The sequence below is a fragment of the Megascapheus bottae genome, chromosome 10 (genome assembly GCF_031878675.1).
Source record: "Megascapheus bottae isolate mThoBot1 chromosome 10, mThoBot2.hap1, whole genome shotgun sequence".
Taxonomy (NCBI): domain Eukaryota; kingdom Metazoa; phylum Chordata; class Mammalia; order Rodentia; family Geomyidae; genus Megascapheus; species Megascapheus bottae.
Genome location: NC_143518.1, coordinates 56100078 through 56115535, shown reverse-complemented (window position 1 = coordinate 56115535; position 15458 = coordinate 56100078). Strand labels below are relative to the sequence as shown.

Below are 15458 nucleotides of genomic sequence, written 5' to 3'. Positions count from 1 at the left end.
TTGGCTTTCTGCAACCTTGTGGTATCTTGATTTCCCTCATCATTTGCTAGAACACTTTGGAATGATATTTCTCTCCCTCCTCCCTGTGGGGGAGGTACTGTGAAGATTAAACAGCTAATGCAGGAAAGCCTTTAAGTTTGAGAGCAACTACTGTTGCTACTATATCCACATTGTCCACGAGTCTAGGAATATATGTTCCGATAAGAAATGGTTACAGGCAGTCCATTATACTACAAAACAATACTGGGAATATGGCTCAGTGGTGGAGTGCTTGCCTAGCATGCCTGAAGACCTGGGTTTGATTCCTCAGTACCACATAAACAGAAAAAGCAGAAAGTAAGCCAGGCGCAGTGGCTCACACCTGTAATCGTAACTACTCAGGAGGCTGAGATCTGAGGATCGAGGTTCAAAGCCAGCCCAGGCACTAAAGTCCATGAGACTCTTATCTCCAATTAACCGCCAGAAAACTGGAAGTGGCACTGAGGCTCAAAGGGGTAGCGTCATAGTCTTGAGCTGAAGAGCTCACAGACAGCACTCAGGCCCAGAGTCCAAGTCCCATGAACAACAAAAAGAGAGAGAGAGAGAGAGAGAGAGAGAGAGAGAGAGAGAGAGAGAGAGAGAGAGAGAGAGAGAGAGAGAGCGCGTACCACAGAGAGAGCGCACCACAAGTGGTGCTGTGGCTCAAGTGGTAGAGGGCTAGTTAGCCTTAAGCATAGAGAGGCTCAAGGACAGTGCCAACTGGCCAAAAAAAAAAAAAAAAAAACCACTGTCTGTCTCCAGCCACCATGTCTACCCACGACCCCTTCCCGTCGAGTTTTCAACCTAAACCAATGGTTCCTCAAAGTGTGTTCCCCAAGCTAGCAGCATCAGCGCCATGTGGAATCACAGTGGAAATGCACATCGTAAGCCAGGTACTGTGTCCTAGCTTTTTAAGAAGGCTGACATCTGCGGATCCTGACTCAAATTCACTGGGGAAAGAAGATCTGTAAGACTTTTAGCTCCAACTAAGCACCAAAAAAGCCAGAAGTGGAGCTGTGGCTCATGTGGTAAAACATTAGCCTTGAAAAAAAAAACCATGCACAGCTTAGACACTGAGTCAGAAGAACCCAGGAATGATCAACAGTCTGTTTCAACAAACACGCCTGTGGTTGAGGTGCATGCTCAGATTAGAGTCTAACTGCTACAACCAGGTAGGCTTCCTCGCAGGAGAGACACCGTGGGCAGAGTTGTAAAGGGAGAGCAGGACTCACTGGTAGACAGAGCCATGAGTGGAGCGCGGGCAGGGTGTGGACCTGTGGAAGGGAGGGATTGTTGGCGCATGACTTGGCATGGCTCCAGGGGAAAGAACGCACTGAGGAGTAGAAGGTGCTCAGGAAGGGAAGGCAGAGCAGGGTCTGGGAGCACTCCATGTATGTGGAAGGGACCGAGATTTTGTCCTGGAAGGACTTGAATGGAAATATGAACAAATGTGTGTTCTGTGGGGAGAAAAAGCACACACTTGCTGGGCCCAGAGGCAGGGAGATCCGTGGGGAAGCTGCTAGAATGGCACAGGTGGGCAGGGGATGCCGAGAAGGGGGTGGATGGAGACTCGTGGAGCAGGTGTGATGGAACTCCAGGGAGGCGAGGGAGAGAAAGGCACTGCTCTCTCAGGAGCCTGCCCTGGAAGAGAAGGCTCTGATGAAGAAGGAGAATTCAAATCTGTGTGCAATGCCTTGGGGAGGAAGCTCCAGGGAAGCTCAGGACTAGAAGGGAAGCAGGAATTAGCTACACTTCTGGTGTTTAGGCAACAATGCCTTTCATCCATTTCACCAACTGCTGGATTCCCATCATGCACCAGTTCAAGGATGGCAGTGGGAAGAGGGTAGAATGAGCTCTCAAGGATTATATAGCAGTGAGGAAATACAATCAAAGATCTTAAAGTTTCAAGTAATGACTAATGTGATGAAAAAATAAATAAGACGAAAGAGGAACAGGAGACTTCAGACGCAAAAGTCAGAAAAGGCCTCCTGAAAAGATGCTTGAGCCAGCTGGCAGGTAGGAGTCAAATCAGTGGAAATAGGAGGAAGGCCTCCTACCCAGAAGGAGCAGGACGTGCAAAGGTGCTGAGGTTAGACATGGTGGCCAGGAAGAAAGATAAAAGTCAGAATAGTTGTTTGCTATGGAAGGTGGGTGGGACCAGACCCGCTCTGGTGGCACTGTCCCTGAGTTCTTTTGTTCAAGGCTAGCGGTATATTACTTTGAACTACTACTCCATTTTCCATTTTTAGATGGTTAACTGGAGATAAGAGTCTTGTGGACTATCTTGTCTAAACTGTGATCCTCAGATCTCAGCCTCTTAAGGAAATAGGATTACAGATGTAAGCCACCAGTGTTAGCAAGTTTTAAGGACAGAAGAGAAAATGCTTGGTGAATAATCTCAGGAACCAATATTAGCCAGGCACTGGTGGCTCACGCCTGTAATCCTAGCTACCCAAGAGGCTGAGATCTGAGGATCACAGTTTGAACCCAGCCTGGGCAAGAAAGTCTACGAGATTCTCATCTCCAAGTAACCCCCAGAAAAGTGGAAGTGGCACTGTGACTCAAGTGGTAGAGCACTAGCTTTGAGCAATAAACCTCACAGACAACACCCAGGCCCTGAGTTCAAGCCCCGCAACTGACCAAGAAGCAAACAAACAAAAAATGAACCAAGTACTTTGATGACTACTAAGCTGTTGTCTTTAAGAATGAGTCAAGAAGACATAGTTCAAGAAATGACTTGAGGTCAATTTCAGGGATGGTTCAGGCTATAACAGTCATATAATAGCAAAACAATTTCAATAATGGATCCTTTGTAAAACATGCATTTGTTTTAGAATATCATTAATGACCAAGCTGATATATATTTGTGGGTTTTGAGACGGAACACAGTTCTGAGGGATGAGAGTGAAGAAGACAGGAATGAGATGAGGGTCTTCCCTTCCTTGGGAGATTTTGCCAGAGACACTCTGCCATATCTGTAGAGCCAAGAGCCAGACCAGGCAGGGATCCACAGGCCTGGGCACGCTGAGCCTCTCCCCTGGGAAGGAAGCCAGGACCCAGCCTGGCTGGGAGGCAGAGATGGAGGCCAAACAGATGAAAATGAGGACAACGGGGGCTGTGGATAGGGACACATGGACAGACGGACACAAGGACACACACACACACACACACACACATACACACACACGCGACCTGTATCCTACATATCCCTGATTCAGTCCGGGGGGGGGGGGGGAGGGGGGCCCTAAGGCATATCTTCAGCTATGAAGATTCAGGGCTCACTGGCCACAAACAGACCTAACCAACCCAACAGAAGCAGAGCTCCCCACCCCAACATTTCCAGAGCAACAAGCAACGGTGACCACTTCACTTCCTCTTGTGAACACCTCCACCTGTCCTGCCCAAAGCTCACACCCTGCTTCTCACACTCAGATGCTCCATCGCCTTCTCAACCCTTGCCCAGTGCCTACAACATTATCTCCACCTGCCCAGCCCAGCCCAGCGTTCCTCCCACCACACCCCAGAAAGCTTTACCAGATTGATATGGGCCACCTCCCAGGCCAGCAGAGACACACAGACACAACTCCCACGGCGAGTCTTACAGTGTCCTGAAGGCTTAGCACATCTGAGTCACTCACAGGCCTAGGGATGGTGTGTCTTCAATGACAAACCAGACCCTCCAGCCACCTCCCCTCCAGAGGGGCTACCAGCCACTAGGATGAAAGCAGAACCTGGAGCTAGACAAGAAAGGAACCATCTTACTCACTTGATGAAGAACACAGCTCCTTCCTGGGTGGAATCCATCTCCCAGCCCTTAGGCAAACCTGTAAGAAAGCAAAAGCACAAGATGAGAAGCGCAGGAACCAGCCTCTCTTCAGGCTGACCTGCAATTCAGAAGGGACAGGGCCTAGAGGATCAAGAAAATGCCTAGATAATCCACCGAATGCAAAGCAACCATGTCACTCTCTTTGTTAAGCGTATTATTTCTAACTTTCAAGAAGGAATGAGAGAGATAAGACATCTTTGACAATGACAATAAGAGTGGGAAGGTGGTTAAAATGAAATCATACTTGATCAAATTGCTCAGTCATGAAACAAACCTTTTTCAGGCATCTACACTGGGCCAGACCTGGGCCCACCCTGAGGCACAGCAGTGGCCACACGGGTGGTGGCCCTGGAAGGGTCCTTAGAATCTTCAACCAACCCCTTCCTGTCACAGACTAGAGGCTGGAGCCAAGAGACGGTGACTCACTCAGAACTCACACATTGTTTGCACCAAGATCTGACTAGGTCCCAAGTCTGAGTCCCAGGCCAGTGTTCTGACCTCCAGACCCAGCTGCTTCCAGACAGAGGCAGAGAACCTGGGGAATCAGTCCCAGAAAACAAGAGGCTCACTTTGTGTTCTTCAATAGCATCTCTGAAATAACAATAATAATAATAATAATAATAAATGTTCTCCGTGGAAATGCTAAGAGTCACAGAATCTTAGCACAACCAAGCTGAAGGCCCCTGACAGACACATTGGGATTCTCTTGGTCTTCACTGCCATCTTCCTGGTCTGCCTGAACCTGCCAGTGCCTAAGGCAGGCGGTTTGATGGGAGGCCGCCATCCTCTGCACACCTTCTGCCACGGTATCGACCACTGCCATCTTAGTAGCTGCCGTCTTCACCATGGCTCTCTTGACGGCCACCATCTTGACATCCTATTGACTGCTGCTGTCTTGACCACTGCTATCTGGATGACCTCCACCATTTTGCCCACACCACAGAGACTGGATGGGGAGGACTGGGGGGGGCTCTGTACCCCCAGCTTCTATTTATCCATTTCTTCACTTGTATTTATCCATGGTCTGTACTTCTGTGGTTGCTTCTAAGTCGTGCTGCTGCTGCTCCTTCTGCAAGGACAGCCCCCAGCCACACTCCTGCCCGGGGCACTCACTCCTGCGGCCCACAGTGCTTACAAACCGGGAAACTGAGGCCCCGCAGGCTCATCCCCGGCCGCATAGGAAGCCTGGGCCGGGCTGGCGGGGTGGGCCGCCACCTCTGCAGCCCACACGCTCTCCTCTGTGTGGCTCCATAAACGCTGCTTGTTCCCCTTGGAGCCTGTGGGAAGACGCTTCCATTCAGAAGGGCGTGGGTTGGCAGCCTCCCCACGGACAGGGATCCCCATTGGGTCAGAATCATAAATAATCCTGCCACTGTGATGGCCGCCTGGGAAAGAGGCCAGTGTGGATTTTGTCCTCTGCCTTTTTCTAGCAACTTCCCTCCACACTGCCCTCTCTGCCCGGGCAACACCAAGAGCGCTTATATTCCTGTCCAGGCGAGTTGCCCGCCTAGGCAGCTGCCCTCCGGTAGCTTTGGGGGCATCTTAACCCATTCTCAGCCCTGGACAAGCAGAGGGCTGCGGTTGAAAAGGGAAGGATTGTCACTCCGTTCCTTCTGCGTCTTTGCAAGGCCTGCCAAGGGTGATGATGAGACAGGTAGACGGATCTGTACACAGCTGCCCCTCTGGAGACAGGTATGGCACCATCTGCCAGAAGGATTTGCAAGCAGGAGGCCTCACCTCACACTGGAAAGGCAGGAATAGACATAACTGGCCCACCTCCCTTTCGGGGGAAGGCTTTCTTGTGTGACCCTTGCTGCCACTGTGTAACATTCACCATCTTTTCCGCTACCCCATGCCCCCACCCCATTATACCGAAGTAGAAGCTAAGTTCCTGAGGAATCAAACCCTGTGCCCAACACTACACAGATGAAGAGTAGGGCCATGATGAACAAGGTCTCTGTGTCTCCAAAAATGGTATGTGGGACAGTGACACCACTTTGCTTGCTAGTCAAGTAGCCTTGAGTCAAGTTTTTCTTTTCTGCTCTTAAATTTTCCTCCTTTAAGATGGAGAAATTGGGCTGGGGGTGGTGGCTCACACCTGTAATCCTAGCTACTCAGGAGGCTGAGATCTGAGGATCTCAGTTCAAAGCCAGCCCAGGCACTCAAGACCGTGAGACTCTTATCTCCAATTAACCACCCTGGAAAATTGGCAAGTGGCAGGGCAGTAGCCTTGAGCTGAAGAGCTCAGGGACAACGCCCAGGCGCAGAATTCAAGTCCCATGACCACCAACAACAAAAAGATGGAGAAATTGTATGCCATGGTTCCTGAAGTCTCATCTAACTCTAGAACATGATTCTAGTGCAGAATCGAAAAGAAACGGCCACGGGGCAAGTCAAACTCTAACCCAGTGTGCTAGCCCCTTGAGTAACCACAGCTGATGGAATCAAATGCCTGATATCTGATCAGGTCAAGGCTGCTAGGGTGGGAGATTTTCCCCATGATTTCATTTACATCTTCTCATCTAATTGGCCTCTGACAACATAAAAAATAAACAGGTCTTTTATTTATGTGCAGTAGTAGCCCAGGCTTTCTGGTTCCTGGTGTCTTCACCCTGGCAATTTATACTGAAACTTTTTTCTTTTTTCTGACTTTAAATTTTTGGCTTGTTTCTGTCCAACATTTCCCACTAGCTGGGGAGACCCTGAGGGTGAATGAACAGCCAGTGTTAACCTTGGCCCTCTTTCTTTCCTTGGCTGAAGAAGTACCTAACCAGCCATCACTTAAATCAATTGAAATGAAATTTCCAGATCACCTGTAGACGCCTGAAATTCCCATGTGGCTTCTGCCATGTATGGCTAAAGGCAGACATGGTGGGCAGCAGGGGTGCAGAAGCCTGCAGCCTGGCGTGCACAGCGGGCTGGCTCTGCACAGGTCAGGGGTCTCAGGACAAATGAGGCTTTTGGACTGGGCAGAAAGATGAAAAAAAAGATCTTTGTCCTTGAGGTCTTCCTCTTACACAAACGGTGAAGGTAGAAACTTGAAGAGGGTGGGGGGAGGGTAATGGGGACCAAGACATGTGAAAGGGTATCAATGTATGTGAATTAATGCACCTTCTATCTGGCAAATATCATGTAACCCTTTTACTAATTACAATAAAAATGCAAAAAAAAAAAAAGAAACTTGAAGAGAGCCAGAGGTGCCCTGCAATATCCCCAGATGGTGGGCTATCATGGAAAGACAGAGGACAGACCACAGCCAAGGGTTCTTTCTGCTAGCATCTCAAGCTATTGTTTCTTCCTTTGTTGGAAAGATACAGCAGGTGGCTCCTTACCTGGACTAAAGCAGTGTCCACTTTGGATGGGAGAGTCTGTGCCAGGATGCAGCCAGCTGGTTGACTTTTCCTCATCACTGTGGAAGGACAAATAAGAAAGGATCAGTGTTTCCATGAGCAGGGCTCTCATCTCCACTCCACACCAACAGCCACTGTGCTGGGAGACTACAATACTCATGTCCATACTCATTCATTTCCAGTCACTGATCTTTGGTCTCAAAGAATTTATAACTTGGGAACCCGATGCATTCAAAAGACGATGGCAATACAATACAGCAGGAAATGCAGTGTCCACTGTAGAAATGCTCACAGGGCCTCAGAGGGTGAAGTGCTAGAGGAGGGAGTGGTGTGAATGGGGACGTGGAAAGGGTTGCTGAGGAAGCTGGGTTGGAGGAGCAGGGAGAATCCTCAGTTTGGAATGCCTCAGATGGATGAGAGGAAAGGTTGTGTGACCACAGAGTCCTATAAATGCTATAAATTAAAGTAGAGTAAAAGGAAGGAAAAGAGGGAGGGAGGGGAAGGAAGTGAGGAAAGAAAATAAAGAGAGAAAGAGGGAAAAATAATCATCAGTACTTGATATGGAAGCATCAAATCTGTAGTGCTCTCCACTTGAGCCACACCTCCAGACCTTCTGTCTTTAGTTTGTTTTTCTGAAAGGGTCTCTGACTAAATTTTCTCAGGCTGTCCTTTAGTCAAGATTCTTCTACTTCTCTCCTGAGTTGCTGAAATTATAGGCTTTCTACAATGCTGCAAATTTTCATTTACATCATTCATTCCTTCACTTTAGACATTTGAAAGATTATGAATCTGGGTTCAGAAAAGCTAAGTGACCTTCCCAAAGTCACACAAGTAATGAGGATAGCCAAAATCTCAGACCTAGATCAACTTCCCACAAAGCCTAAGCTATTTCTAGTACCTCACACAGGCAAGGCAGCCTTCTCAGCAAGCATATCCTCTGGGCTCTGAACCTGAGGTGTGGATTCTTCTAGATCCAACCCAGATGCAGCACCTGGTGGTTATGTATCCAGGTATGTGGAGGAGAAAACTGCCTGGATTGTCTAGGCTTTAAGGTAAGGCTTGGGCCCAGGACAAGACTTTACTCAGTGTCTTTAAGTCATAATCGACACACAATAAATTCCACTAAGAAAGACTCCACTACATTTTTATTGAAGTAGAGTATATAATAACATATAAAGTATATGATTTACTTAGTTTTGACATTTGCATACACCTGTGAAAAAGTATTAACAAATTAAAACAAGGATCTGCAAAACTTTCCTGTGCCGCCTTTGCAATTTCTTCCTCCTGCAACAGGGATATCTACTTTCCGTAGTGACAGATAAGTTCACATTTTCTAGTTTTTATACAAATAGAATCATAAAAGGTAAACTCCATTTCCTGACCTCTGTCCTTCCTTCTTCCCCTTTTTCCTTCCTTTCTTCTCGACCTCTTTTCCTCCCTCTCTCCCCCATCCCTCCCTCCCTTTCTTTCTTCTGTGCTGTGGCCCATGTTCATAATTCAGGACTTGTAATACATCATATTACATTACAGGATACACCAGTGTGTCCATTCACTCAGCTACAGGTGCATGTGAAGGCCGCCGTATAATGATTGTACAGATAAACATTTGTGTGCATTGTGTGGCTGTGTGCCCTCTGTTTCTCTTTACTTAGTTTTACTCTGAAGTTGGACACCTGCTGTAAGAAGAGATTTCTCATCTGACCCACCAATATGAGTGAGGAAAAGCAGAAATCAAGGTTCTGGTGAACCCTGAGCCCTGGAGCCCTGGGTAGTAGCTGCTAGACAAGACCTTTCCCGTATGGGGCTTCTAGCCTTGGCTTTGGTCCTGGTTGGCAGTGGAAGAGGAAAGCAAGAAAGGGGAAGGGTTTGAGGGAAATTCAGCCAGTGTCCTCAATCCATGCCATCTCCTTTTCTGCCGCCCTGACCTTCGCCTCCTCTCTGTTGCCTCCTTCAGATTTTCCCACCCTGCCTGAAGGTCCCAGACGACCTGAACACAACGTGACTTCCCTCACAACCTCACTGCTTCTTCTTGGCCTTCCTTGGTCCAACCCTCGTCAGGCTGGGTCCTAAGGCTGTCTCCACCTCCACAGTGAGCTGTTGTGGAAGCTGGACTTTGCAGGCCTGATGTTACTACAAATCCACAGACTCCAGGCTTAGCTGGGCCCTGGGAGTCACCTAGAGACTCCTTCAGGATCCCTGCTTAGCTGCCATTCGAAGTCTTTTGTAGAACTTTGACTCTCAGGCCTACCTCTTCTACCTACCACTCCTACTTTCTATTGCTGATTTGATCTCTTATTTTTAAGAGAAAACGAGAATCCCCAGACTTCCCGGTGCTACCCCACCTCACATGTGCTCATATTCATAACCCATCTTTAACTTAGATCTCTCCATTGGAGAAGAGGTATGTTTCCCCATGTAAGGCTAATTTCCCTCTGCATGGGTTGTTGTTCCTAATTTGTCCTGTTCTCTGTAAACCTCATCTGGAGTCCACCCAAGCCTTGCAGAACCAACTTCTTTCTCTGCTTTTCTTCCACTTTAGTCCATGTCTTCCAAGCACTGTGCCTCCTCTCAAGGCCACCTCCCCTCCAACTACCTGCCTCACTTCTTTCCCCTACCCAACAAGCTTGTTTTCTTGGTATTTGTGTTTATGTATATGTGTGTTGGTCCTGGGGCTTGAACTCAGGACCTAGGCCTTATCCCTTAGCTTTTGTGCCCAAGGCTAGCGCTCTCCTACTTGAACCACAGCTCTATTTAAGAATCACATGGCTGGGCACAGTGGCTCACGCCTGTAATCCTGGCTACTTGGGAGACTGAGATCTGAGGATTGCGGTTCAAAGCCAGCTGTGGCACTAAAGTCTGTGAGATATTTATTTATTTTGCCAGTCCTGGGGCTTAAACTGAGCACTGTCCTTGGACTTTCTCAAGGCTAGCACTCTACCACTTGAGCCACAGCACCACTTCCGGCTTTTTTCCATGTGTGGGGTAGGGAGGAATCAAACCCCAGTCTTTGTGCGTGCTAGGCAAGCTCTCTACCACTAGGCCAAATGCCTGGCCCTCGAAACTCTTATCTCCAATTATTCACAAGAAAATGGGAAGTAGGGCTGTGGCTCAGGGGTGGGCGGTAGCCTGGCTGAAGAGCTCAGGGAAAGCTCCCAGGCCCAGAGTTCAAGCCCCATGACCCACATACACACACACACACACACACACACAAAAACCCACTGTGCACAACAGCTCACGCCTGCAATCCTAGCCACTCAGGAGGCTGAGATCTGAGGATCAAAGTTCAGCCCAGGCACAGAAGGACCTGAGACTCTTATCTCCAATTAACCGCTAGAAAACCTAGAAAAACGAGAAGTGGGGCTTGGCTCAGGGGTAGGGTGGTAGCCTGGAGCTGGAGAGCTCAGGGACAATGCCCAGGCCTAGGGGTAGGACTGTAGCCTTGAGCTGAAGAGCTCAGGGACAGCATACAGGCTGAGTTCGAGCCCCATGACCCACCAAGAAAAAAAAAAAATCTCATGGACTTTCCTGCCAGGATTCACTTTAAATCATGATCCTTGGATCTCAGCCTCTTGAGTAGCTAAGATTACACTGGCACTCAGCTAAAACTGATTTTTTGTTTGCTTGTTTTAGTGCTACAACTAAGAGGGACTACTCAGTATGTGTTTATAGAGTCAAAAATAAAAACGTGTAGAAGGCCAGCAAGATTGGGAACAAGAGCAAATCAACCACTTCATTAGAACACCTGAGAAGCTTGTAAAAAGTTCAGACTCTCTTGAGGCTCTGCCTCAGATATGAATGGGATTCTCTCCAGAAAGAACTATCAAGAATCAGCCTCTTGCAGGGTACTGGTGGCTCACGCCTGAAATCCTAGCCACTCAGGAGGTTGCGATCTGAGGATCAGTCTGGGCAAAGCAGTCTGGGCGAATCTGAACTCCAATTAAATCTCAGAAAAAGCTAAAAGCCAGAAGTGGCATTATGACTCAAATGGTAAAGTGGTAGCCTTGAGAAAAAGAAGCTCAGAGACAGTGCCCAGGCCCAGAGTTCAAGACTCAGGTCTGCTTCCCCCCCCCCCCAAAAAAAATCAGCCTTGAATGAGTCTTCATTCAGATAGGGTCTTCTTGTGTTGCCCAGACTGGTCTCAAACTCCTAATGTCAAGTAATACTCCTGAGTAGCTGGGATTACAGGCACCTGCCACTGCATTTGCTTGGATAATTCTTATCCTAAAGCAAAAGTCATTGAAGGAGTGGACTCTGGTTTCATTTTTTGAGAAGTCCTGTTATTTAAGAACTTGACACAGAACTTGAGAGTTGATTTCTAAGATAATACAAATATATCATCCATTCTCATGACAGTAATAATTAAAGAAGAAAGGCCTAGACACGTGTACAACCTGAAAAACACCAACGAAGAAACCATTGCCTGCCTGAACTCCTAGGAAGGCAGCGGGGTACCTAGAGTCAGAAGATGGATGCCAGGCTTCACCCCACGCTGACTGACAAGGGGTCATTATCTTTGACAAGGACTTTCCCTCTCTTTGGACTTCAGGTCCCCATTGAAATAATTCTGAGGCTGCCTCCACGGTCCCTTCAGCTCCCATGTTCTTTTGAGTGACTACCTTGAGAAAGGGAAAGCTTGTCAACAAGCATGGGTCGCCATCCAGAGTGCTGTGCTTCTAGACTTGCTATATCATTGGGAGATTTCTCTCTTGGCAAAAGATGAGTGTAAGAGAAGCAGGCCAAAAGGGGGCCAAGCAGGGCCACTTTGTTATAATGAGATTACGCCACAGCCATGTTGGTTTATGAAATTAATATAACAGACCTAATAGATGACTAAGAGCAGCCAAGACTCTGCCTCCCTGAACGCTGCGCACACAGTGGGATTCCAGCTTCGCCTGCCTCTTGACCACAGCCCCAGAAGGCAGCAGGAAGGAGGCAGGAATGGCCCTCCAGGGAAAAGACCTACAGCTGGGTGAGGACGGCAAGGTGACTTGGTCCAGGTCTTCCAGTAGGGAGTGGGGGGTGGAAGACATTCATTGGGTCCTTTCAGCAGGAGGCTCTGGAAGGCCAGCTGGGCGCCCGGTCGCCTGGTCCCCGGCCACCTGGGAGGGCGGGGCCCTCAGGGGTGGGGTGGCAGGGGTGGGGGGGCCCTGCCCCAGGGGAGGGCTGAGCCTTCGCTGGACTTGGACCCCGAGGAAAAGGCGGGAGGGCCGTTCAAACAGACATCTGATAACTGCGGACCGGGCGCCCCGCCCTGACGCCTTCCAAGTTGCACAACTTCAACACGAAAGAACCAGGGGAGGGGCGGGGGGGGGGGAGAAGGACAAGGAGGAAAGGAGGGGAGGGGAAAGGCAGAGGAGACCCCACGTACTTGATGAAGAACACTCTCCCTCCCGCGTCCACGCCGTAGGTCCAGCGGCCGGGCAGGTCCAGCCAGTCGATCTCCTCGGCCATCTGGGCGTCCTGCGGGCGGTCTCCCCGCTGCCCTGCGCTGCCCCTGCGCTGCCCCTGCGCTGCCCTGGGCTCCCCCTGGGCTCCCCCTGCGCTGCCCCTGCGCTGCCCCTGGGCTCCCCCTGGGCTCCCCCTGGGCTCCCCCTGCACTGCCCTGCGCTCCCTCTAGGCTCCCCCTGCGCTGCCCCTGCGCTCCCCCTGGGCTCCCCCTGCGCTGCCCCTGCGCTGCCCTGCGCTCCTCCTGGGCTCCCCCTGCGCTCCCCCTGCGCTGCCCTGCGCTCCCCCTGGGCTCCCCCTGCGCTCCCCCTGGGCTCCCCCTGCGCTCCCCCTGGGCTCCCCCTGAGCTGCCCCTGCGCTGCCCTGCGCTCCCCCTGGGCTCCCCCTGCGCTGCCCCTGCGCTGCCCTGCGCTACCCCTCCCTCTCCCTCCTCTCCCTCTCCCTCTCTCTCGCCTTCTGCCCACCCCGCGCCGGCGCCAGCCTGGCGCCCCCCACTCCAGGCGGCGGGGGTCGGGTGGGTCCGCCCGGGGCCCCCCTGGCAGCGACTCCCCGGCCTCCCCCCGCGGACGGCGGCGAGCTGGCCGCGAGCCGGGCCGGCGCTTCCCCCTGGCCGGGCCGGGGCAGCCCCGGCCCCCCGGGCCCAGACACCACCTGCCCGCCTCGCCGCCCGGCCCCGCTCCGCGCGGTCTCCGGAACTTTAATGACGGGCAATTAGCGCGGTGAGGAGCGGGAGGCTCCGCCCGCGGGGTAGCGGACGCCCGGCGCGGCCCCGCCCGGCCCCCGGCGCGGCGAGCGGGTCGGCGCCCCCGGCGGAGGGACGCGGGCGCGCGCGGGCCGAGGGTCGCCCCGCCGCCGCCGGGGAGGCAGGTGGCCCGGCTCCGGCGGCCCGGGGCGGGGCCCGAGGGGAGGCACTGCCCGCGCCCGCGCCCGCGCCCGCTCCGCGGCCCCGACCCGCCTCGAGCCGCCAAGCCCGGACGCGCCCGGCCGCCCCACTGACCGGGAGGCGAGAAACCCCGAGGCCCCGGCGGGGAGGGAGCGCGGAGCAAAGGTCGGCTCGGGGAAGGGTGGCGCCCGGACCACGAGTCGCCTCCAGCCCGATGCCAGCCCGGCTGCTCCACGAGCACCTCACCTACCTTCCCAGCGCCACCTCCTCCAGGAAGCCTGCCGGGCAGAAGTGCCGAAAGACACCGGGCACGCTTCTCCCGGGAAGGCGCCCGAGGAAGAAGAAAGAGGAGAGAGAGAAGCAGGGGAGGACGAGGAGGAGAAGGCTGGGAAACTGAGAGGAGGAAAAAGAAGAATGGGGGAGAGGAAAGGGCAGTGGGGGGGGGAAGAGTGATGGAGGGCAGGGGAGGGGAGAGGAGGGCAAGGGAGGGCAGGGGAGGGCAGGGGATGGGAGGGGAAGGAAAGGGAGGGGAGGGGAGGAGAGGGGAGAGGAGAGGGGAGAGGAGAGGAGAGGGCAGGGGAGGGCAGGGAAAGGGAGGGGAAGAGAGGGGAGGTGAGAGGAGAAGAGGAGAGGAGGTGAGAGGAGAAAAGGAGAGGGGAGGAGAGGAGGGGGAGAGAGAAGAGGAGAGGGGAGGAGAGGAGGGAGGAAGAGGAGAAGAGGAGAGGGAGGGAGAGGGAGAGAGAGAGGAGAGGGGAGGAGAGGAGAGGGAGGGAGGGGAGGAGAGAAGAGTGGAGGGAAGAGAGGAGGGGAGAAGGTCGAGGGACAGGTGAGGCTGGAAACATTTCAAAAGTAATACAGAAACACCCGCCATTGGGGCTGGGCTGTAGCTCAGTGGCAAAGCACTTGCCTAGAAGTGCATTGTCCTGGTGTTTGAGCCCCAGTATCAAAAAAGAAAAGACGATATATAAACACCCCCAAAACCTGGCATTGCGGGGGCCCACAGTTCTGCTGTCTCAAGGGCCCCTCCAGCCCCTCCAGCCAGCCTACTCAAGACCTGCTGCTGGGAGTCCGGCTGGGTCCCCTCCATCCACGCATGTAGCGGTGGTCCAGGGGATGACCAGACAAGGAGAGGAATGAACACCTGTGTTAAGGCAATGCGAGTTAGTAAGTAACTGAATTTTTCTGTTGTCCAGGACCAAGGCTCCACCATGCCTTCCACTCATTATAATGTCGGTGCTCCACCTCCACCGCCCCCTCTCCCGCCCCCCACCCAGTGCCTGAGGGGACATAGGTTTTGTGAGCATTACGTGGGTGAATCCCACTGGTCCCTCAAGATCTACCCAGGTGGCATCTCCTCTGGAGGCCGTTCTGGATCCCACTCCGGGTTTAACATGTGCCTCTTGTCTACGCGTCGTGCTGCCTTAGGAACAGCCCTGTCGTAGGATCTGTCCCACACGGATACGATTCATTGATCTCTCTTCACTCTGCTGTGCTCTGCCCAGCTGGGGCTCTGTCTTATTCATATTTATAGCCCCAGTGCCTGCCTGGGAAAACCAACTAATTAATGTTTGATGACTACCCAGTACAGTCATAATGGGAAACGCTTCTTTCTTTTCCACCTGTACCTGAGTTTGAACTTAAGGCTTGCTTGGCTGGCTTGCTCACTCAGGCTGGTGCTATACCACTTGGGCCATGCCTCCAGTCCACCTCTGTGATGGATAGAGTATCTCCAGACTTTTCTGCTTAAACCTCAGTTCTCTGAATCTCAACCACCTGAGCAACTAGGATTACAAGGAGCTTCTAATGCTTGCCAGGAACTATTTTTAAGTGATAGCTTTCCCAGTGCTTTAGATAATTACTAGGGCATGCTGCATATAATTACTGGCAACAGTGTATAGTCCACCGTGTGGGGGTCTTCCGGAAAAAGCCAGGA

The 15458-nt window shown here is 52.0% G+C and overlaps 1 protein-coding gene across 1 annotated transcript in view; it reads right to left on the bottom strand.

Annotated features, from left to right (window-relative positions):
- Positions 1–12667, bottom strand: part of Plekha6 (pleckstrin homology domain containing A6) — a 141888-nt gene extending 129221 nt beyond the window's left edge. Inside the window, exons 1-3 of the mRNA XM_090341366.1 lie at positions 12566–12667; positions 7177–7253; positions 3785–3842 (exon numbers count right to left, since the gene is read on the bottom strand). Coding sequence (XP_090197492.1) covers positions 3785–3842; positions 7177–7253; positions 12566–12648 — 218 coding nt within the window. The 5' untranslated portion in view covers positions 12649–12667. The remainder of the gene's footprint in view (positions 1–3784; positions 3843–7176; positions 7254–12565) is intronic.
- Positions 12668–15458: the final 2791 nt, after the last annotated feature.